Source organism: Anolis sagrei, chromosome 1, assembly GCF_037176765.1.
Source record: "Anolis sagrei isolate rAnoSag1 chromosome 1, rAnoSag1.mat, whole genome shotgun sequence".
Lineage (NCBI taxonomy): Eukaryota > Metazoa > Chordata > Lepidosauria > Squamata > Dactyloidae > Anolis > Anolis sagrei.
Window position 1 is genome coordinate 254,589,082 of NC_090021.1, and position 25,529 is coordinate 254,614,610.

The 25,529-nt window shown below is 37.8% G+C and overlaps 1 protein-coding gene across 10 annotated transcripts in view; it reads left to right on the top strand.

Moving 5' to 3' along the window:
- The window catches only part of TEAD1 (TEA domain transcription factor 1), a 205,348-nt gene that overhangs the window by 131,018 nt on the left and 48,801 nt on the right, over positions 1-25,529 (top strand). For 2 of the 10 annotated variants that reach the window (XM_067462668.1, XM_067462671.1), the window contains exons 3-5: positions 11,418-11,482; positions 20,159-20,221; positions 20,311-20,373. In XM_067462668.1, the coding sequence (XP_067318769.1) occupies positions 11,418-11,482; positions 20,159-20,221; positions 20,311-20,373 (191 nt within the window). Of the gene's footprint in view, positions 1-11,417; positions 11,483-20,158; positions 20,222-20,310; positions 20,374-23,448; positions 23,518-25,529 lie in introns of all 10 variants that reach the window. The other 8 variants (XM_060766811.2, XM_060766823.2, XM_060766805.2 and 5 more) reach the window with 6 other exon arrangements.

Here is a 25,529-nt window from a genome sequence, read left to right on the forward strand (position 1 = left end):
GAAGGGGTTTCTTACTTGATTCTAGTAGAAGCAGTCAGATTCAGAGAAAATATCCTATCAGAGTCTTTGGGAAAGAGCAAATGCATTGCTCTCAAAAATTGCTTGTTATTGTTTATTCGTTCAGTCACTTCCGACTTCCTTTGACCTCATGGACCAGCCCACCCCAGAGCTTCCTGTTGGCCATTACTACCCCCAGCTCCTTCAAGGTCAAGCCAGTCACTTCAAGGATACCATCCATCCATCTTGCCCTTGGTTGACCCCTCTTCCTTTTTCCTTCCATTTCCCCTAGCATAATTAGCTTCTCCAAGCTTTCCTGTCTTCTCATTATGTGGCCAAAGTACTTCATCTTTGCTTCTAATATCCTTCCTTTCAGTGAGCAGTCAGGTATTATTACCTGGAGTAGGGACTGGTTTGATCTTTTTGTGGTCCAAGGCACTCTCCGAATTTTCCTCCAATACCACAATTCAAAAGCATCTAACTTCCTTCACTCAGCCTTCCTTATGGTCCAGCTCTTACATCCATAGGTTACTTCAGGGATTACCATTGCTTTAACTATGCGGATCTTCATTGCCAGTGTGATGTCTCTACTCCTCACTATTTTATTGAGATTGGTCATTGCTCTTCTACCAAGAAGTAAACATCTTCTGATTTCCTGGCTGCAGTCTGCATCTGCAGTAATCTTTGTGCCTAGAAATAAAAGGTCTGTCACAGCCTCCATGTTTTTTCCCTTTATTTGCCAGTTATCATTTTGGTTGCTATAATCTTGGTTTTTACAGCCCAGCTTTTACACTTTCTTCTTTCACCTTGGTTATGAGGCTTCTCAGCTCCTCCTCACTTTCAGCTATCAAAGTAGTATCATCTGCATATCTAAGGTTGTTAATGTTTCATCCAGCAATTTTTACTCCAGCCTTGGAATAGGAATTGCACAACTCTATAAAATTTTAGCAGTGCCCAATTTTCTAGCATTGCATCAACTTAAAGCTTCAGTTAAGGATTTAGAAATACAGTTCAGGCATCCATAGAAAAGGAGCAAAGTTATCAAGGGAATGAGAATGCAGAAGTCATGAGCTCTAGGTGTGAATTGTTTTCAAAGTCATACTATCCGCAATGCTGAAAAAAGGTCATTGGGGATAGAATTCTTAATTGGGAGGACAGTGCCCTCATTTTGCAATCTCCCATAGTTTTACTTCTGACCTCTTCACACTATATTTGCATGAAGGGGAAAAATATGGCGACCTGAAGGGGAGAATATAGTTTTCCCTTCCTGAAAATACAGGTGATAAAACCAAAAGCATGATCCCACTGCACAGCAATCACACGATGATTGCTTGATACCAGTAATGTGTCCATCAATGTGATGTAAATTGAAGAATTGTAAACCATTTTGCCTAGTGGAAATTTCAGCCCAGAGATAGCCTTGATGTGTACCTTTGTTGACAGATCCTGTAGGAGCTGTGTATTTTGTGAACAGGCAGAAAAATGTCATCTAAGACATTTAATTACTCTGTATAGTAAACTATATGAAATTCATGTGGTTGTCATAAGTCAAGAGGTAGCCTGAAAACACATAAACATTCACATTCAGGAAGGTGGCACCGACCTAGACATGGTTTTCTTTCTTTGCCTTAAAAAAAGGGGGGACAACACCTGCATGTTGCTGTCAGAGGAGATACAACAGTATCACTTTCTTTCCTTGGTTGCTGTTTTGCTGTTTCAAAGTATTGGGAATAATAATAATAATAATAATAATAATACAACTTTATTTATATTCTGCTCTGTCTCCCAGAGGGGACTTAGGGTGGATTCCAACAAACAAAAAGGCAAACATTCAATGCCTCAACAATAATTAGTGCAAGTGTAATAACCCAGAATAACCCCACACAAAAAGACAGCTAAACATGACATCTACAACAGATAAAAACATAGTCTATTGAAAATTATAACAAACATAAAAAGTGAACATAAGACATCCGAATTACTTTACAAAACCAAATGAAGGTTCAAAGATGTATGCTTTGATTGTGTGGCCAGGGATGTTAAATTGGCTAATATGGTCTAACAAGGCCCGCATACATTGATAATTTCCAGTCTGCTGTATGGTGGTAGTCTCTCTTCATTTAATGCTACTGAGCAAAAATAGGTTTTCAGTTGTTTCTGGAAGGAGAGGAGGGGGCAGCTTTTTTTCTTTAGGGAGGGAGTTCCAGAAGTGGGGGCGATAATGGAGAAGGCCTTCTCTCTTGTTTCCACCAGTCATACTTGAGATGGGGGGGTGGGACTGAGAGCAGGGCCTCCTCCGATAACCGCAGTGCCTGAGTTGGTTTGTGGGAGGAGATGCTGATAGTCAAATAGCCTGGACCCAAGCGATTTAGGGCTTTAAATGACGAGCACTTTGTATTTAGCCCAGAAGCAGACTGCCAGCCAGTGGAGCTACCACAACATGGGAGTGGATCTCTCCCTATATGGAACCCCAGTTAGTAATCTCGCTGATGATCTCTGAACCAACTGATGCTTCTGAACTATTTTCAAAAGCAGCCCCACATTGAGAGCATTGCAGTCGTCTAGGTGGGATGTGACTAAGGCGTGGACTACCATGGCCAAGTCTGGTGTCTCTAGGTATGGGTGCAGCTGGTGCACAAGTGTTAATTGTGTGAAAGTGCTCCTGGCCACCGCCGACACATGGGGTTCCAGGTTCAGCAATGAGTCCAAGATCACGCCCAGACTGTGGACCTGTGTCTTCAGGGGGAGTGTGACTCAATTCAACACAGGCTGTAATCCCACACCTTGTTCCACCTTCCAACTGACCAGGAGTGCCTCTATCTTGTCTGGATTTAATTTCAACTTACTAGTCCTTATCCAGTCCATCGCTGCTGACAGGCACTGGTTTAGGGACAGAATGGCATCCTTGGCATTCAGTGGAAAGGAGTAATAGAGTTGGGTGTTGTCTGCATAAATTTGACACCAAACTCCAAAACTCTGGATGATCTCTCCCAAAGATTTCTTTCATGTAAATGTTAAACAGCATGGGGGACAGAATTGAACCCTGAGGGACACCACAGGCCACTGGCCAAGGAGGGGAGTTGAACAGGAGTCCCCAGCTCTACCTTCTGCTTATCACCTTCCAGAAAGGACCAGAGCCATTGTAGCACAGTGGACCCAAGCCCCATCCCAAACAGATGGCCCTGAAGGATACCATGATCGATGGTATCGGAAGCTACTGAGAGGTCCAGGGGAACAAGTAGAGACACACTCCCCTTATTAAGTTCTCTTCATAGCTCATCCTCCAAGGTGACCAGTGCTGTCTCTGTCCCATATCCAGGCCTGAAACCAAATTGAGATGAATCTAGATAATCGGTTTCATCCAAAAACCTTTAGAGTTGTGAGACCACCACCTTCTCCAGAACCTTGCCCAAAAAGTGTAGAGTTGATACTGGCCTATAGTTCTTAAGTTGAGTGGGATCCAGTGCTGGTTTCTTCAACAGGGGTCTTACTACTGCCTCCTTGAAAATACTTGGCATTACGCCTTGTGCTAAAGAGGCATTCATCAGCACCTTCACCCACTCTGGCAGCCCCCCCCCCAACCAATTTTATTAGCCAGGAGGGGCAAGGGTCTAGTGAGCAAGTGGTCACCTTCATTTCTCCCAAGATCTTGTCCACGTCCGTGGAAGTGAAGCCCTGCTTTCTATCTGTCTGAAATTAAGGCAGGTGCTGTTCTTCCAGCAAGACAAAAGTAGTCTGTCAGTGATCATATTCCTTATATGTTACATTTCCACTCCTTTCCTCTTCTGTCTGTGTTCCACCCACTGGTTGTGCTCAAGTGTTCGGTAAAGAATCAAACTCATCCAGTTCATTCAGAATAGTATGTCTAAATTTCTCAGCTGAAACTGTTTTCCTTAGATGGTAAAAGAAAGTCTTGAATGGTGGGTGTCAAAGATACATAAGCAGAGAATTATCGCTTTTTTCACAAAGTATTTGTGTACTTGAAATTGTAACAGAATGCTAAGTTCCCTCCATTCTGAAGAGTTTATCTGTGAATCTGTGGGTTCATAAACAGGGGAATTTTTTTTACTACTTTCATTGGAACCACACTCCTGGATAAAGCAGCTCCAGAAATTGTGTGCTGACAAAATAAACTTTGTCTCACTCAGCTCCTGAAGCCAGTATAAGATTGGATATGTAAAAATTCTCCATACATTGCTTAAATGCTTTCCGCTTGGCTCTTGTTAGCCCTCTGAACTTATCGTGTGTAATCCGACTCCAGGCCTCTTGCATAACACAATATGAGTTTAAATGTCTCTGTGCACCTGCTCTTAATTCAAAATATCTTTATCACAGTATATATTTGGTGGATAGACTTCCATATGCCCCAAATAACTAATGCTAAATAATCTGCTTTCTTACTAAAATATGATCTTTGGCATAGAAAACATAATTTCATTCTAGCATTTGAGTACAGCTTTTTAAAAATAATAATTGGGGAAGGTATGTAAAAAGAGGGAGAACTGGGCTGTTCCTAAAACTCATTATAGTTCTCATTGGTCTAAACAAAACATAATAGCTCTTTCTGATTTTAAAACTATTATTGAAAGATGTTTGCATTTGGAAGACAATGGTGTTGTGCTGAATTGATTATGGCATAGTTGCAAATAGCACTGTAATTACCATTGCCTCCTCTGATGTGAAATGCAAAAAGCTGTGGGGCAGGTCAGATAGTGCATAGTTTGAATGATAGGTTACATGCTGAAAAAATAAAAAGGTACCAAAATAATGTTGGGGTGTTGCACAATTGTAGGTACTCTGTAATGCTACACTGACAAAAACTGTCTAGAGATATAACATAGCAGTACATATTTCTACTCACAAATGAGTCATCTTAGTTTTAATTGGGCATACCATTTAAAAGGAGTTGATTAGTTAAATTTATTCAAGTGAGGATTTTAAAAACAAGCAAGAAAAACTTAGATTTTTAATTTTTTCAAAAAAGAGATTGACTTAATGTATTGTTGAAGGCTTTCATGGCCGGAATCACTGGGTTGTTGTAGATTTTTTCGGGCTATATGGCCATGGTCTAGAGGCATTCTCTCCTGATGTTTCGCCTGCATCTATGGCAAGCATCCTCAGAGGTAGTGAGGTCTGTTGGAACTAGGCAAAAGGGTTTATACAGGGTTAGTCAAAATGCATAGGCCAATAAGCCATTCAATTGAATGGCTTATTGGCCTATGCATTTTGACTAACCCTGTATATCTGTGGAATGACCAGGGTGAGACAAAGGACTCTACTCTACTGTAGCCAGGTGTGAATGTTTCAGCTGACCACCTTGATTAGCATACAATGGTCTGACTGTGCTTGGGGCAAACCCCTGTTGAGAGGTAAATAGATGTCCCTGTTATTTGGCTTTAATATGTGGTCTCTCCCCAACATTTTCAAACCACAACAGCATAACTCAGATTTGTAAGAGAACCAGATATATGCCTCATGCATGTTTCCTATATATAACTGGTTGTCATTAGCTAGGATTTGGAGAACTGATGCAGTGTCATCAGACCTGCATCCTGAAGCATATTTAGTAGCCCATGGTAGGCAACATATCCCATTGTCATTGGCTACCAAGTCTGAGAATTATGGCATTTCTAGATTGGGTTGTAATAAAGTGGAGAAGGTTGATACAATGTTATACAAACATGACAGTTAATCATTACCCAAAATCATATATATCGTGGATCACTATTTAAAATTATAATATTAGGTATATGCTCTGAGTCCCCTTCGGGGTGAGAAGGGTGGCATATAAATGTTATAAATAAATAAATAAAATATGCAAAATGTGTTTGCGTGACCATCTGAAACTTATCCAAGTTAACCTTTCTTCATTCTTTCCTGGGAAAGTTAATCACATTATTTAGACTGAAGCCTCTTCAAATGAAGATTGTAAGCCAACTGTAATTCTTTTAAAAGCACCTCCTTTTTCAGTGGTGGATATAGAACTCAAGCCACCTACTGAGAAATTCTATTTTGCTAATTTTTCTCTATTATTATGCAAATAGTGATTTTAATCCCCTTAACTCACCCATCACGCATGACAGATGAGCCAGTCTATTGTCTGCATTTTTGAAAGATTTCTGTCCAATTTGGACTTCTCACTCTTGGCAGAAAAGAACTTGGGACTCGGTGTAAATCAGCACTTTTGAAAAGTACTATGTAAACTCAGCATATAAATTTATATTTAACCAATTTATTGGCCTACCACAATATCAATAAAAATGGTAGCAATTATGTTTTTGCACTCCATGTTTCTGCAATCATTTTGTCCACTTTGGGCATGACAAAGTTGCAAAACCATAGTCTGTGGTTTAGGAGATTTTGTGTTTTCATTTTTCCTCTTTTCAGATGTCACAAAATGGACATTAATTTTGCATTAATTTCATAATGGGATGACATTGCATTGCAAAGTACATAATTGCAAAATTAACTTCCAAACTTTGGAATGGCATTACATAACATGGTTGTAAATTCTAAGTATTTCATTGCTGAGGCTAATAGCACTAAGGGGAAAATCTAAACCAGTAATAGATGCAGAGATGCTTCTAAGCCATTATTTAGTGAATCCTTTTATTTTGAGAAATAACGATCTCTCTTTGCAAAAATGGATTTGCAAAAGCCACAATCCAATACAAAGTTTAAGCCCAACCAATCAATGGTTTTAAGTACAGCTAAAAAATTGTGTTGGATTGCAGTCATTGAGATTCTGGAGCCATGAATTGTATCATCATTGTGAAAGGTATAGCATATTGTAAGACAAATTGCTGAAATCAACAAATTGAGCAACGGTGGTAGATTCCTTTGTGTGTGAGTGTGTTTGTGTTAATTTTTGCTGTTTTTAAGTTCTCTCTGTTGGATTACACCACAAAGTGTCTGAAACCAAAGATTATAAAAAGCTGCTGGTCCTTTTTCATAAACTGTTCAGCTGCATATTTCTGAGATGCTTTTTAATCCAAATCTGTAAAGGCAAAAACTTGTTATTCTTGTCATCTTGGATCCTAAATCATATTTGGCATAGGAACAAATGAATGTGTACAAATTACATTTTGAGTACATTCTTTTTAAAATTTTATATACATATATGGCTTTTACTTGGCATAAATAACACAATCGTGTATCATAACTTTCCGTTTACTTACAATTGTAGTATTTAGCTTATGAATGCTTTCAAGCTATTGTAAGACTTGAAAATTATTTTTGATCTTTGTTAAAAATTGCTGTCAGGGCAAAAGTGTCCAGAAGTAATCAAGTATTCTGTCATCTTGGCTGAGAAAATCCATCAGAAGTGAAAATATGATAGAAAAAAAAGCAACACAATATGGCAAAAGGATATTGCCGATTTAACTGTGCAGGATCAACACCCAATATTTTTCCAGGGATGCTAAACCTCTTGTAACTGCTAAATTGGATTTGCAGCTGAATGAAGTATCAGCTACTGCTGGACATGCCCATAAAAACAGGGATGGATGGCCTTTTGTAGGCAGGGCTTAGAAGACGATTGATATGTTTTTGCACTTTTAGGATTATTGTGATTAAGAGGAAACCACTCTGAATGATAGGGAAAAGGGTGTAAAAATGCACAGCCCACAGCTGGTAAGCAGCATGTGTTTGCTACGAGGGGAGGTCAGGACTAGTTGAGCCTGCTGGTTGTCGTGTTGATTGACAGATACGAAAACTTGATATTATGAAGCAGGGATTGCCTTAAAAGAACATGCCTTGTAGAGTTGGGAAAGCAAATGTATCATAGTACTGTAAATGTATTTACTTTGGTTACTTGTCTTGCCATGAACATTAGAGCTGTATGATATTTAAATACCTGTAAAAATCTCATTAAGAGAGAGAAAGAAACAGAAGCAAAAAGTGAACTGTCCAGGATTTTGAAAAGTGCCTCCTAATTATGATTTACACCAACTTCCACAACTAATATTTATATAAAATAGACTTTTCAATAATAGCATATTAGAACAAAATACTAGATATATGCAAATTACATTTTGGTGGACTTGCAAAATTATTATCTGGTAATTCTGTGTGTGTGTGTCATGTATGTAGGAGAGAAGCCTTCAGCAGCAAGGTGTTTTCTTTCTTTTTGTAACTATTAAGAACACCTGCTTTGGAAGCATGAGTATTGTTTTGTATCAGCTTGCACTCTCTCCCCCTCATTTGGAATTTAGCTGACTGTTTTAAATCAATTTAAGTTTTTAAAGAACTGTTTGAATTATTGCAAATGTGTATTTAAATGGTTGGATCCCTAGTTCCTCTCCTCTTTCCTTCCTTCTTTCCTTTTTTTTTAAAGTGAGGCTGTACCTCTTTCAAAATTTGAGTTTAGCATACCACACAGGAAAGAACACAAGCTTGCCAAGTCCTGCTGAGCGTTTTTTCAAGCCTGTGAAAAGAATGAATTATTCAGCAGTAAGCATGCTTACAGCTGGCCATTTGGGAGCTTTGATGTGCGAATCAGGCGGTTGCATGAATGCCCTTATTGTCATGTTATGTGTACACAGTGTGTGAATTATTGAAAATAGTGAGGCCTGAGCCTCATCTGGTAGAGATTACAGTGCAGGCATGCTGGGTGAAGGTCTGTAATTGAAAATCCCCAGATGCTGTTTATTTGGCCTATGTCACATGACCTTCTGCAGTAAGCTTGTCTGAACAAAACGCTGCCTGCATAGGAAAGCAAGCGCCATCTCCCAGTCCCCCAGCCCACCCCCTCGCCTTTCCCTGTAAGCCTTCTTCTCAAAACCCATGATGGGGATGACCTAACACCTGCCTGTAATATTTTTAAGGGCTTAAAAATAGATTTGGTCCCCAGCTTTTAAATAGCGGGTGTCTTATTTAGTGGGTGAAACTGTTTAATCAGTTGTTGACTTTTATCTACAAGAGGCTTCTTGTTGGCTAATTTGGATTTAAAGCATCGTCCTGCCCTGCCCTCCCTCCAACACACACACATGGAAATGCTTGAAGAGGTGTTTTCCTTCATATTCACTGAAAGCTCAGTCTTATTTGGCTCTGAGATGCTGAAATCTTTAAAGGCCCAAGGTGAGGGTGTTCTGACCTTACCAAAATGAGTTTCCAGTGCCCTTTGAAAGTCTGCTGCTGCGGGAAAGCCCTTGGACACCACTGCTCCAAGTGCCACTGAATTTTGTATTAAAAAGCTATGAAAACATTGACAAGCTCTGAGTGAGGATTTCAAGCAACAGTCACACGATTCCTACTCTCCTGAATAAATCTGATGTCAGTCTTTAGTAAAATTCTGAGTATGGAAAAGTTCATTCTTGGATTACCACTTTAGTTGAAATGATTTTTCTTGTCTAAATCCTTGAAGTAGCTTGCAACAGTTTAATCAAAAGCTTTCTGTTTAAAAATTAAAACCATGAAAAAGAACCCATGATGTGAGTGTGAAAATAAAAGAAGAGGTTGAGGGCAAAAACAGTATATTGGATTCGCAAGATCAAAAAAATCAAAAATAGTATCCCGTATGTAGAGATTATTAAACTCATTTAACCCTTTAGAAGAGGACCATTCAAAATGATGAAAGTCTGAGCTGATTTCATAAGTAGATTTGTAATGAGCCCTTCTCCAGTTTCTACTTCTCACCCATAAGTATCATGGAGGACAGTTGGTTTTAAATAACTATTGTAGTGTGGACTATGAATCTTCTTCACCTGGGAGTAGCCTGAACATGGTGTTTTTACCTGGCTCTCCTTTTCTCTTGGTATTTACTGTGCATATGACGCTGCCAAGCACAAGTGAGCATAAAGCTTGCTTGTCTGCAGTACATGTCTGGTACTACTAACTCTTGTCAGGTTTTCAAAGAAAAGATCTTGTATGGAAAAGGCTGAAATAGGAATGGAAGATATTCTAGACATCCTGAATATGATCCCAGAGGATGAAGTTCTGTGACAAACAGGAAAACATCCTATTTACCAAACAAAGTGTGTCTTCTTCATCCCTTCTACACAGACCATATTGAGGATTCAAAAGTGACAGGACACATAGTTATATACAAGTGACCCAAGAAATGAGGTTGCACTAGGCCATACATAATGCGACTTCTGTTTTCTTTGGCATTTTCTTGATTGCATATTATGGGAACAGGCCTAGTGTTTAGCTACAAATATATTAAATTTTAATAGTGTGTTACAATGGTGGTTTGCTATTATTGCTGGTATTCATTAAATGTATCAATTAAATAAAATAATAATAAAGTAATTGTTTATTTTTTATTTATCATTCTCATTTATCATTGCAATTTTATTGTTGTATGGGGTTTTATTTATTTTGCAGCTTGCCTTGATATGTCTTTTGGTCTTAAAAGTGGCATAGAAGTGTTTCAAATAAATAAATGAATGAAATCCATTGTTTCAAAGTATCTCTTATGTCTCTTTCTGTCAAGGATTAAGACACAGTCTGAACAATATTTTTTACATGTTTCTTTAAGGAGAGACTGAGAATAGATATCAGGCCTGTGGTTTCCTTTCCTGCTTTCTTCATACTACAGAAGGAATGAATGAAATGTGTCTGCCCCATCTCTCGTTGAACATTTGTATTTTCATTTGTGGAGTTTTGTGTTGGAAGAAGAGTTTTGAAATGGACTTAATGCCCATTTTACTGCTTTTCTTCTTGTGTACATTCTTTCTGGGCAACATAGCACTATGAGAAATTAACAATACATTGTGGAGTTTGAAATTATTATTTCCAAAATCTTTGGGAAATAGTTACATTTCCAGATGTTGAGGTTTTGTTATCCTTTTCTCACAGAAGAGAGATGGAGGACGGATACACAAGCATGTCTTTCTTAATTGGTCCTGATTGTGGCCTCTAGAAGAAATTTAGTGTTAGATTGCATATGTATTGCAAGTTTCTATCATTAGATTGCCAGAATCTGAATATAATGGATGTTGAAATTATCTTTTGAGTTTTTTCTCTATTTTAATGCTTTTTTCTTGAATCTCATTGCACATGCCAGTGTCTTTTGGTATTTAGATTGTAATACAATTTTAGAATGAAATTCTACTGTATTTTGAGAAATTTGCATTCAGGGAGGGGAGAACAGCGTGGAGTAGTAGAAGAGAAGGATGGCCATCTGTCAAGGGTGCTCTGAATGCGATTTCCCTGCTTCTTGGCAGAGAGTTGGACTGGATGGCCCACGAGGTCTCTTCCAACTCTCTGAATCTATAATTCTAAGGGAAATCCATTTGCACAAGCAGATGTCTGCTCACACAATGTCGACCTTTTCCTTGAAATATGTACCTGAAACATTATTTTTATTAGATATTGTGTTTACTTCAAGTTTATATTTTCATTTCATGCAGTTTTGACATTGATACAATGCCGAATTGCTACTTTTAGTCTTCATTATAAATTTGTATTTCTTTCAGGTAGGAATGAACTGATAGCCAGATATATCAAACTTAGAACGGGAAAGACAAGGACCAGGAAACAGGTAAGATGAACGGCATAAAATGAGCATGTCAGCAAATCACAAAATGTCGTGGTCTTGGCTGCAGTGGCTTGCTTTGCTTCAGCAGTGGTTAGATACTATATTGCCTATTTAGTCTTTTGGATCTGCTTTCAAAAATCCTGTTGTTTGTGCTGTTCATCACTTCAGTGACAGAGGTTCCCTCACTTTTTGTTATAAACAACAAACACTTTTAAAAATTCTGTTATATTGGCGAAAAGCTTGGAAATGTTAATCAGTTAATTTCAGAATAAAATTCAAATGAAATTGATGATTAGTAGCTGTGATGGACCGAACACATATAATGGTTGCTTCTTAAGGTCTTATTTTGTTCCAAACCATTTGTACAACTTCCAAAAAAGTCAAACCATTCTAAGCAATATATTTGGGAACTATAGTAAACAAATGCACCTAGTTCTTTATTTCGATTGGAGTGCACAGATCGCCTTGAGAGGAATCCCAGTAATATCTGATGAGCAAACTTGGTAACCTGACCCCAGTAACGGAAATGACTAAGAGGCTTTGAGACATGAGTAAATTGGATTTCATTTAAGAAAATCAGAGCCTTCAAGGCATTTGGAAAAAAAAGGGAATCTAGTGTCTGAAAACTAAAAACATTATGAAAAGGCATCAAAATGAATATTTCTCTCAGTAAAATAATTTATACTGCCTAGTGCAAAGTTATTAGGCTAGGCAGAGCCCAAGGTTACATGTTCTCTCGAAGTCCTCCTTTGTTCAAACCATTTGAAAGAAGGTCACCCACCTGATTTTTTTGGCAGAGGCAAACAGAAACTAGAAGATGCAGCTGGAAATGTTCAAACAAAGAACCTACCCAGATTCCGCTAAGAGGTGCTTTTTTGTACCTCCTGCATGATCTTTGACACTGAAAATGTTTCCAGACAAGGTAGATAGAGATGGCAATACGCAAGTCAACTTTATTCTTCTTCTAGGCTTTTAGATTTTTAATAAGATAGCAACATAATTTGCAATATTCAAATCAGTTGTGTCAAATTTGGGTTTAAAAGGTATATATCTTTTTTGTAACCAGCAGCCATATAATTGCAGGGAGAAAAGATTCTTGTTTAGGCCCAAACAAGCGTTTAATGGATTGTTATATAAATCTGCAAACTGGGATCAAAGTGGAAGTAAACTTGTTTTCTGGAGATTAGGACACAGAACAATGGATTCAAACTACAGGAAAGGAGATTCCACCTGAACATTAGGAAGAACTTCCTAACTGTGAGACGTGTTCAACAGTGGAACTCTCTGCCCCGAAGTGTGGTGGAGGCTGGATAGCCATCTATCAGGGGTGCTTTGAATGCAATTTTCCTGCTTCTTGGCAGGGAGTTGGACTGGATGGCCCATGAAGTCTCTTCCAATTATAGGATTATATTATTCTAAGTGCTCATGATCTGTTTTTTCTTAGGAAATTCTAGACCAGGTGTGGTCCTCCAAACATTTGTGAACTCTAATCTCCCATGATCAGGGAAGAGTAGGAGTCTGGCAAGAGCTGGACAACAAAAGATTTCCTACCCCTTTCCTACCTTTGCTGGGAATAAATGTAGGTCTTTGATTTTTGGAATGGAAAGGTACATTTAAAATGAATACAAAACAAATTTCCCCCCTATCACACATTTTGAGGATAATGTATTGGGGGCGGGGGGAGCTTTTTCACATCATAAACCTTTTTGTAGTGTATTCTGGAAACAAAGTACCACTGCACATGTGCAGAGAGCTTGAATATGTAGAGTTCCATTATACATGCCCAGAGCTAAATTAAAGAGGACATTTTAGCTTGTGGTGAACATTCCAGAATTGTGAGATAATGAAAAGTCATTTCATTTTTCACCATAGGGTTTCTTCTATATACATTTATTTGCATATAGCTATGTTTGCAAATAAATTGCAAAGTTGTGTATATCAATATAGTTTAAAATAGTCAAATCTACACAGAATGCAATGCAGGAAAGTTGGGACCCCCCCCCCCCCTCCTCCAGCACCAACCACTGCTCTGAGATCAGAGTGAAGAGAGGGGCCAGGAAGGCAGTTCCATCTTGCCTCCAGTGTCATCAGTTAGGAGCCCCCCCCCCCCCCCCCCCAGCACCAACCGCTGCTCTGAGATCAGAGTGAAGAGAGGAGCCAGGAAAGCAGTTCAATCTTGTCTCCTGCACTGTGCTTATAATGTAATATAATATAATATATTGTATGTACATATAATATTGATAACATTACAATGTAATGCAATATAATACTACTACTAATAATATGATATTATAATTATATATTTTATATTAAATGTAATATTGCTAATAATATTATAGTATAATGTTATAGTACAATGTAATATATAATATTAATATTGTGCTATGGTAATAATATAATATATTGTATTTACTTTTTACTTGTGAGCCACACTGAGTCCCCTTCAGGGTGAGAAGAGCAGCATATAAATGTCGTAAATAAATAAATAAATAAATAAATATGTTAACCAGAACAAGCCAGCATCTACCTTTCTTCCAGGCATGAAAACTGCACAAGGCCCATGCCTTGCCAGCATTTAGCCATGGATTACCGGTTCTCATCCAATCAACCAGTGAGTCCAGCATTTGTATGACTATGTTGAGTGTAGATCTAATAGAGTTGAGAGTCATCAGAATATTGGTGGCACACTCCTTCAGACTTCCTGATAACTGCTTCCAGTGGCTCTAAGCATATATTAATCAGCACTGAAGACAAGATGGTACTCTGCAATGCCCTATAGGACAATTGCCAGGGGGCCAAGAAAACGATTCCCAATGCTGTTCTTTGAAGCCTTTGTAGGTAGGAGTGGAAATGCTGGAGTACATCTCCTCCAACTCGATGACTCTTGTGATCTCCTCCAACTCTATAATACCCATCCATAAACTAGGATCTAGGAGTACATCCTGATCAATGGTGCCAGATGTTGCTGAAAGATCATGTAGTAGCAACAAAGTTGCATTTTTCTTATTGCTTTGTATCTAAAACAAACAAATAATAAGAAGCACATTTAATGTTTATTATTGCATATAGCTATTATTACCTAGATATTTCTGAAAGTGGCAAAAAATTGGAAAAGCTCAGGGAACGTTAGGATGTTTTCATTGATACGGTTTTTGAAAACTGAGCATGAGATACATAACAACTCAAATTAAGTACAGGCAGGCCTATATTACAAATATCCAAATTTACAAATGACTCATAGTTAAGAACGGGAGTGAGACAACAGGAAGTGAGAGAAATCCTCACCTGAGAAGGGAAATTACTCCTGAAATGATTATCATGGAGAAAAGGTATCTCCACTGAAGCTTTATCACCAATTCTTATTTCCACAGCAAGCCATTTTTTTTCCAAAATCCAATTATCAGAGGAACAGAAAATGAGGTTAAATTCTCTGAACAAGGGGCAGAGGCAGCAAAACAATCACCCCTATGCTATCCAAAGCATGCATTTATGTATGTGTATGTGTGTTTATGTGGCTAGAGTGACACGTTTAAAATTACCTGTTCTGATTTACATACAAATTCAGTTTAAGAACAAACCTACAGAACCTATCTTGTTCATAACTTGGGCACTGCCTGTATACAAATATCTCTTTCTGCCATTTAGACATACACATTATTTATATTTGCCTAAGACACATGTGTCAAACCCCAACTCCAGCCCACCATGTCATTTTATGTGGTTTTCCAGATCCTGGACTACAACTGTTGTATTAGACATCATGACATCATTAGCCATCACAACTAAAGCTAATAATAAATAGTAACAATAAACTTTATTTATATCCCGCCACCATCTCCCCAAAGGGACTACAAGGTTCAACTTATAACATAAACAGTACATGAGTATAAAACAATATCACATATACATTATAAAACAACCACTATCAACACATATAATATAAAATAAAATAGCACAATTTTAAAAACACAGACCATCTGTAAATAAAACTAGCTGCCATCAATTCACAACTGAAGTGCCAGAGTGTCACTGATGAGAGTTGTGATAGAGTAACATCCAGAAGGCTGCAGTTTGTTCTGTTTAGTCAGGATAATGGGCTTTGAATTTAGATACAAGAGTTGTGTATATGATGCTTGATTTTAAAATGTCCTTTAACCTTTCCCTAACCTCAGAGCCACAAATGCTGTTGGATTGCAATTCCCAGTATTCCCAGTCCTCATGGCGGATAATCAAAAGTAATGAGAGTCTTGCACTCCCCATTCCCATTCCCTCCTTTCCACCCCACCCTCCCAATTTTACCCAGACCTTTTCCTTCCTCTTATCCTTCCCTCTTTTCCCAATCCCCAATATTTTTATGTAAAAGAAAGTTACATTTTCAATAAAGATTATATTTTTAAAAAAGTAATGGGAGTTGCCATTCAGTAATATTGGATAACAACTGAAGACAACTGATCTTTATATAAAAAATATCATTGGCCCTTTGTGTCAACGGATTCTCCATCCATGTATTTAATGGCCCATTGAAGCCAACCATAAGGTTGATGTGGCCCTCAGTGAAAATGATTTTGACACTCCTGGCCTAAAAGATGGTGTTAGCACAATATTACCCCCCCCCTCCCTCTCTCTCTCTTTCTCTCTTGGTGGGGAAGTATCAATAGTGCTGCATTTGTTTTATTGGGTTTGGTTCAGATATCAATTCAGTTAAGGAAATTTGACATGAAGTGTATTTGCAAACCATGACTCCTCCTAGCTATGGCATAAACTGGTGTCTCAGTTGACATACCTTATTTACAGCAGTTGCTCTATCTGCTGTGGATATGGTTTCTTTATATATCTGGAACTTCAACTATATGTTTTGGTTGGTGTGATGTCTGAGTTGAATCAGTTTCTTCAACCATGTAAATGAACATATGCACTGCTCAGATTTCCTGTTAGGAATATGGGAAACTACCTTAAAGTGATTCAGACCATTTGTCTCATGTTCTTTTTCACTGAGCTGTGAGCTATTGCCAAAAGAAATTGCACAGGGTCTCTAATTCAAGGGAAGCAATAAATGAAACTATTTTAGGAACTATAACTGAAATAGCTCATATTTTAAGTAATTTTCTTGTGAGAGGTAACTCAGCACTCTTTCACCCTAAAGGTTGTTCTCCACATTTAGTAAGTGTTCCTGCATATTAAATAGAGTTTTTGCTTTTGCATGGTGCATTTTCCTCTACCTTCATTAAGCAAAAATGTTTCAACTTCTCTTTGCACGTTGCTTGTATGTGTTTGCCTCTCAAATTCGGAAGAAAAGCCTGCACAGGTGGAAATACTGTTCATGCACGTTTGAAAGAAGTAATCAAACAATTAGCTGTGCTCAGGGGAAAAAAAGAATTGTGTAATGTCCTTGAATTATGCAGTGACTGCTAGTCTATGTTCTGCAGAAATGCAAACTTTACAGTAGTCAGTTTATTCTCTATAAATATACTGGTAATACACAGAATCAATGTAATGCATTGATAAAGTAGATAAACAAAACTTTTAATGACCTATGTTTTACATGTGACCTGAAGAGGAATGAGAGAAAAGGACATCCTAATGTGGCAACTTTGAAGAATCCTTTAATCATTTTAGAATTGTGTGCCATAGTTTCATGGACTTTTCTTCTGAAAAAAAGAAGAAGCTTGACACCACTTATCTCCTCCTAAGAGTTAACGGCCAACCTACAGGAAGAGTTCTGTAGGAGGCCAGTTTTAAAGCCTACCATGGGAAGACAGGGAAAAATATGACCTAGAATGTTTGTTGAATGGGAAGTTACTGTACACATGTGCACTTTAAAGTGGCTTGTCATCCTCAATATTAAAGTGCACCAGTGCTGAGCTTAGGATCCACAGTTCTGCTCAGATTATGATCTTTTGAAACATGGGAATAAAGTTGAATTCTTAATTCCTCAGCATGGTCTTCTGATTTCTATTGGAATTACTGGGGAAGACAATTCCGTTTCTTCCACTGAAGAATTATTTTGTGGTACAGGCAGTCCCCAACTTACAAACAAGATAGGTTCTGTTGGTTTGCTCTTAACTTGAATTCATATTTCAGTCAGAATAGGTATATTTTTAAAGTGTAGCACTCTAGCCATGTGGTGTGTGTGTGTGTGTGTAAAATCATCATCATCATCATCATCATCATTTTAGTTTTGGACAGCATAGGGAAGGGTTCACATCCCTCTGGTGTTTGTTTTGCTGTCTGTGCCCCTGTTCAGAAGATTTCACCTCACTTTATGTCCCTGTGATAATTAGATTGTGAAAAAATTGGCTTCTTGTGGAAATAAGCTTCAGTGAAGACACTTTTTCTCATAACTCTTTTAGGATTGAATTTCCATTCCTAGGGGTGGATTTCTCTCACTTTCTGTTGTCTCACCCCCGTTCTTAACTCTTAGCCGTTTGTAAGTTGGATGTTTGTAACTCTGGGACTGTATGTATTTACTTCCATGTCACTCAGTCTAGACCAGTGGTTCGCAACCTGTGGGTCCCCAGATGTTTTGTTTCAACACCCAGAAATCTTAACAGCTGGCAAACTGGCTGGGATTTCTGGGAGTTGTAGGCCAAAACACCTAGGGACCCACAGGTTGAGAACACACTGCTCTAGACTATTTTTCAAGTCATTGGTCTGCAAGTTACTTATATAATAATATACTTTTTCTACTTCAAAGTTGTTGTACCTGCTGGGTTTTTTTAAAGCCAAGACATACATATGTGACTGATGCTTTCTTCACAGTTATAGTAGATAATAAAAGAGAAAATAGGACTTGTTATAAAGAGCAAGACTTTTCAATTTGATTGGACTTCACTGTAAAACCCTTAAATGACTGTTTGATTGTTCTTCCTGTATGCATTTCATTATAATAGCATTTTTGTGTTCCCAACATGACTGTAGAGACCTCTTCTAGTTGCATAGTTTGCAATCTTCATTGGTTCCTCCACATGAACCAAGGAAGCCACTTAAAAAAAATCAATGAACAGAATATTATCATGCAATAATCATGATCTAGGAGACTAGCCTGTCTCACATAGTCTCCTCTGTATATTACTCTGATTTTTAAGGATGCCAAATGAATATATGTAGATTAACGATTAACTGGCCCTGGTATGTAATCATTATTACTTACTCATCCATTGTGGTGTTGCATAATTGTTTTATCAAGTCTTCAAAAAAGAGAGACACTTGTCTAAGAATTTCGTAAGATTGTCCATAGCAGTTACTACAGTGTTCTTCTCTCTGTTTAAAATATTTATGTGCAGTGTTTATGTGAAGTTTAATGTCATTTCATCAATTGCAATAGAATATAGAATCACCAATTGAGTACAGGCTGTCCTAGAGTTAGAAACACTTGACTTACATATGACGTAAAGGGTATTAGCCCTTCCTTATGCTATCCAAAACTAAAAAAAGTCAGCTGAAATTACACTTTAAAAATGTACTTCTTCCAATTTACATCCAAATGCAACTTAAAAACAAATATACAGAACCTATCTTGCTCATAACCAAGGACTGCTTTTATACATTAAACTAGATCCAATGTAATTGTTTTGCTGATGACAGCCAACTCTGTTTCTCTTTTTACCATATTCCAAATATGTAGTCACAGCCATGTGTGCCTTAGTTGCATTTCATGTGGATTATTTTAGTAGGCTCCACATGGGGCTGTCTTTCAAAAGTGTTTAGAAACCTCTGCTGGTTGGAAGGGCTACACGCAACACTAATTCTATACAGTTCCAGATACTATTCTGTCTTCAGGCACAATCCACAGTGCTGCTTTTCATCTATAAAATCTAAATGGTTTCTGTCTTGACTCTTTGACCAGTAGTGTTCTCTCATACGAACTTGTCCATGCCCTTACATGTTCAGATGGGCTTTCATCTCATGCCCTTCAGGAGAAGTGAATGAGGGCCTTCTTGGTGGTTCTAGACTCAAGGTTTTCCTAATTAAGAAAGCTAGATTGTCCTTGATCAGCAGATTGTTCTTAGGGATGTGGGAACCCTGATAGTTAAAGAATTGGCTTTTAATAGGAGGCTATATTGTTTTTAAACTTTTTTGGGGGGCTGGCCATGCACATTTTAAATTGTTCCAATGCTTTTTTCAGACTTCATTACATTATAATAATAATCTTGTTTTTGTTTTTATTTATACTGTGTTTTAAATTTCAAGTCCCATTTCTGGGCAGGAGGGTAAGGGAACAGGATAGAAATAATTGATTGGATTTAAAATATTTTTTTCTTCCATCTTTTTTAATGCTTAAATTCTGCTCCTTGCTAACTAAACTTTTTGTTTTGCTTTTGGAAATATATATATATATCATAAAAAAGCTGCACCCTTGAAGATTTTAAGAAAAGCATTTATGGATTGTTTTTAAACTCCAGACAATGCCCCACTTTCCCCGTGAGAGTGGGAAAAGTACTCTGAAAGTTTGTTCCCTTTGTCACTGCAGTGATGACCCTGTGCTTGGTGAGCTTCTCAGCAAAAAGTGGGGTGAACGGCTGGGAAGGTGGTTTCTTAACAGCAACGTCCCCCAAATAAACTTTTTTAATTATTTTTTTTTGTAAATCATGATTTGATTTTGTGTGTGTGTTTCTTTTGTGTTTTTTCCCTCCCCTCCCCTTCTCCCCTCCCTTTCTATAATAACTCTGAACAATGTAGGTGTCTAGTCACATACAGGTCTTAGCAAGGAAGAAAGTTCGAGAAATCCAAGCCGCCATTAAGGTACGTTTGGCTTGCCCAGTTGTAGGGGGCTTTTCATCTCCATGGTTACAGGCTTTTCCTTTGTTTCCCTCCCTTCCCCTACCCTGCAGGTGTCTAGTCACATTCAGGTTCTTGCCAGAAGGAAATCTCGTGATTTTCATTCCAAGCTGAAGGTATGCGCTTTTCTGCTTTTGGGCTTGTGGTTGCTATGCCTTTCACTTCCTGTTTTCCCTGGTGATCGGTGAATGCCTGCCACTGTGTTTCTTGTAACCTAGTTTCCTTGCATGTGGTAGCTGTTTACACTTCTTTGTGTTTAATCTCTGCCTTTCTCTATGACTTCTGCACTAAGCACCTCTGTTAAATTGTTTTTAACATCCTTGGAAATGTGACTTGCTGTGGGCATGCATACTTTGTAGAAAAATGTGTGGTTCTTTCCACACTTTTAATAGTTCATTATTAGAGTTTGTATTTTAAAAACCAAAACATTTCACTTAAATAAAAGAAAAGCTTTAATTGTACCCAAACACAATTTGCAGTGTGATATCTGAAGTTAGACAGTATAATTTTCTTAGAGTTTTGAGACTCGGGTAATAAGTTTTAAAAAATATATTTCCCAATAGCCATTACATTCCTAAACTGCCCTATTCCAATTTTGACTATGATTTTCCAGCACTTCTAATTTGCCAGATTTAGCCTTTATAAATCACTGTCCCTTCCAGCTTTATAATGTTCAGTCTCAGCAGAATCCAGCCAAACTGAAGTGCTATATACTAGGACAAAGTCATGTCTTTTTGAAAATCTGTACTAACATCTTGGGGAATACTCTTGGCTGAAACCAGAAGAGCACTTGAATTCATTGTGCTGATTTTAGTGATTTCATTTCAGTCATTCCTTAAATAACATATCTTTTAGGAGATGCACCTTGACTCCCTTTAATTTATTAAAATAATGATTCCCTTTCTTCCTGTTTTTCATTTCAAGGACAAACAAAAAGAAACAGGAAATGTTTCATTTTCTCAAATTTTAATCATATACATTTTACATGAAATAATCCTTTGAATGTTTTAGAATTCTAGAAAAGGCATAAGTTTAAAATTGTCATTTTTAATGTAACACATAGTATCTTGACTGCCATGGATAAAAAGTTAACAAAATGAAAGTAAGTAGTAGTTTTAAAAAATCACTTAAAAGCAACGTATATTAGAAAGCGATTGCACTAGCCTAAGTGGTAAACACTGTGGATGATATTTGCCACAATTCTGGAACAGTAATATGTAAATAACTGGCTAGCTTTGTAACTGTGTCCTACTTGTCAGGAGCTTTGGGTTTTCAATATGCTGTGGGCAGCATGCTGGCAAGCTTGTATGGCTGTTGGTGGCTGGCTTTTGAGTTGCACTGGCTGACTGTTGGCAAAAAAAGAACCAGGATATAACTTAAATGTACTGCTTTTTTAACCCAGGGTGCAACAATACAGAAGGCAGTAGCATTTCAAACTGAAATTATCCAACCTACTGACTCAAATTAAGTCACCTTAGCTCATGCTAAGAAAATTAAACAGTATACTGACACTTTGTGCATGCCTAAATTTATACTGGGCACCTGCAGTCTCCTTTGGGGAATAAATTCAATTACTTAGCATGGACTACCTGCTCAGGATTGTATTTGAGTCACCTATTCTGAGGATAACAGCATTACCGTTCTGGTGCAAGGGGAAACCATAACAATATTTCTCTTACATACACCTAAAATATTTAAAATACAGATCTTAAAGACTAAGTTTATTTCTTACTGACACACTTTTAATTATAATTAAGTATCCAAATGAAACACCATGTCCACTTTCCAGATGGACACTGCCTCTTTGCCTCCTTAAACTGAATTAAATTTGGTGATACTTTCTGTTGAATGTACTAATTCTGTAAAGTTTGCTTTAAAGAATTTGTGAACTCGTATCTTGAATAATAATTTCTGTCATTGCCACTATTTCCGTGTGTTACACCAGTGCAAAAAGGACAAGCTGCAACAATAAGAAGTGTTTTGTCTGTCAAGACATCAGTGAAAACTAATCCCTGGATATAAATCTTTTTCTTAGATCTCTTTGACACAGCAGCAAAGAAATAGTTCTCTAAAGTTATCAGCAAGGATAGAGAATAAGAATTGCCATTTATGCTCATGTACAAGTCAACCTTATGTTCAAATTGAGGGCAGGTTTTGGAGCCAAAAACATGGATTTTGATATGACCCATGGATAAGTCAAGGGTCACTCCTCAGAGAGAGGAAAGCCTCAGAGGGCCAGATGCCATTTCCCAATCCATGTATCCAAAAAGGCTACCTGCAGCACCATGGAAGAGAGGGTAGAGGGATTAGTGTTTCTTTTAGGTTCTCCCAGGATATACTAAACTCTTACTTTTGCCACTCTATTCAGAGAAGGGGGTGGTTCCTTTTTTATATAGGTTCCGTTTTGTTTTGTTTTTTAAATACAGTCTTACATTGATCCATGGACAAGTTGACCTAGTTTTTTGGGGTTGATTTTTTTTACTAAAATTTCTAGACTTCTGCATGAGTATATAGGGTAAGAACTAAAAAAATTTTCAGTGATGGATACCTGCTTATGCAATGGGAAGTATTCTCCTCTTTCTATAAAATCTCCTTACAACCACTTCAGAAATGTGCTTCTTGAGAATGGGCCAACCCTCCAATCCTTTTAGGGAAATAGTTCCCAACCCTGCTGGAAAGAGTCATTGCTAAAGTCAGTGGTACAAGATTCATGACTGATAAAAGAAAATAAACAAACAGATGATTTTCCTGCCACAAGCTAAAGGGATTTTTGCCAACTTGGGTGGTTTTAAAAGGGGGTTGAATAAGTTCATATAGGATAGGACCATTGTTGTTTATCTGTTAAGATGGCTGTATATCTCATCCATATTAGAGGCAGTTGCCAGGGAGCATGAGATGGAGGATATAGTTGCACCCATGTCCCGCTGTCAGGCTTCCCATAGGCAACTGCTCTGCTACTGTGAAAGCAGGGTGCTGGACTAGATAAGGCTTTGGCCTGACTGAAAGTGGCTCTTACATTTTTAGTATCATTTTATTCAGCAGAGAGTCTTACTCTTTGAATAGGCAAGAGAAAACTTAAAGTATTTATTCCGAGCCTTTCCCAAAACGGATGATGGTTATAAAATTATTGAGCAGGTCAGAGAGGAAACAACCTGTTACTCAGAGTACTGAAAACAGAAATTCCTTCACAGACTGATTCTTCTAGGGAGCATCCCCTAATAGATCTTTCGGTAAAGCCACCAAGATTCTGGCAGAGCATTGTAAGTATTTTATAACCCTAAAACAAAAGATGAAATATTGCTGGAATTTCTGTGAATCTGCAACTCCATAACCATATTTGCCCTCTTTGTCAAGGTGATAAAGCAGAGATGGCTAATAAATGAAGAAATAAAGAACATAAAACAAAGAAAAAAAGTGTTTATTTTTGTTGTCTATATTTGAGGGTTAAGGAAAAAAAACATTGTCAAACTGTAATCTCCCTGCTCCAGAGCATTTGCCATTGGGTTTCTCTCTTGTGCTATTGCATTAATTGTATAAGTTGGTTTTTGACTTTTGACTTTGCACTTGGAGATCACTTGGTTGATTTTGAAGATTGAAAGTGACAAAGGATGTCTCCCCATTTAGTAATATTTTCTGTTACAATAATATGAAGTATTTATGTCAGGAGTTATCTTCAGTTTAATGACTTCTCTCTTCATGCATTGTGCTTGTGCCATTATTGTTACTCTCTTCATGTGACAAGTGATAGTTTTCTTATCTACAAGCATAATATGAGAATCACTCTCCTGAAATAGCAACGCATTCATTCCTCAGTATTTTGGTGACTGAAAATCAGGTACTTGATTCCTAGAGAACTGATGGATAATAGGCCGGAGCCCAACCCAGTCCCTACTTTGCTAGCCTCAACAGGCTAGATGATGTGAGGAGTGCAACCATATCCCCCAGCAGTAATGAGTCCCTGGATGAAGAGCTGACTGGTGCTTCAGCCAGCATCACTTCACCCTTTCCTTTCTTGCCTGGTGCTTATGCAGAGAGGTCTCTATAGCGGTCTGTAGTAGAAGTGAGAAGAAAGACATTTTGGGTAAATAAAAGAACAGCTGAACAGCATGGCAAAAATTAGTAATGGTGTCACTAGTAAAAATACATTGACACTCAAATGTTACAAATAGGAATCCCATCCATATTTTTTCTTTATTTTGTACTGAATTAAAAATGAATTGAATGTCCACAATAATGAGGTTCATTTTATTAATTCTAAAATTATGGCATGCTACAAGATTCTTTGTAGCCTTCAAAATCACCCTTTGGGATCAAGTGCTTATTGTGGTTTTAACTTATGACTACTATCCATGATTTAATCAAAACATATTCTTAGACTTAAAGCTAATTCCGTATATATTTTACATTTTGTATAGTTTACATTTTAAACTTTGTATTGGGGCAAATGACTTTTGGTTTATAATACCTCAGAACATTAAGATCCGAACAAATTTGTATTCCCAATTTATCAACCTCCTCATTTCATACTGGTGGCATGTATTTAATATGTAGGCTGTTTGGCTAACATGGTGGGTAGTTGGATAAAATATACTGCGCCTACCCATGATATTCACACACATGCATGTTGTTTGCGCCTGCAAACAGAGACTTGTGAAGTCTCTGTTTGGTTGTGATGTACATGTGGATAAGGTGGTATATTTGATCCAGCAATCCGCTGTTTCTTCTTGTGTGCCATGTCATATGAACAGTGGTATAGTTTCTGTCATTTAACTTCACTGTGTGCATTGATTGTCCAATCACCACAGGGCAAAAATGGAAAAAGTACAGCCTCTGGGCAGATGCAGTCCCCAATCTCACTTTTGTGTCCCTTGAAGCCCCCTTCCTGTCTCTAAAAGCCCTCCAATCCCTAACCTCTCATTTGGTAATATAGTTTTCTAAACTGCCACCTTGAATACAGCTCACTTTTTGTGTTCAGCAAGTAAAGAAGGTAGAAGCTGAAAAATGACACTCTGATAAAAAAAAATACAATATAATAAACTGCAATTCAATGGTTCTCAACCTGTGAGTCCCCAGATGTTTTGGCCTTCAACTCTCAGAAACCCTAACAGCTGGTAAACTGCAAGAATTTATGGGAGTTGTAGGCCAAAACACCTGGGGAAACACAGGTTGAGAACCACTGCTGTAATTGTTTGCTTGTAATCCATGTTAGCCAAACAGATAAAGGATATATAATAACGTACAACATGTAAATCTGTAAAAGGCCACCCACAAA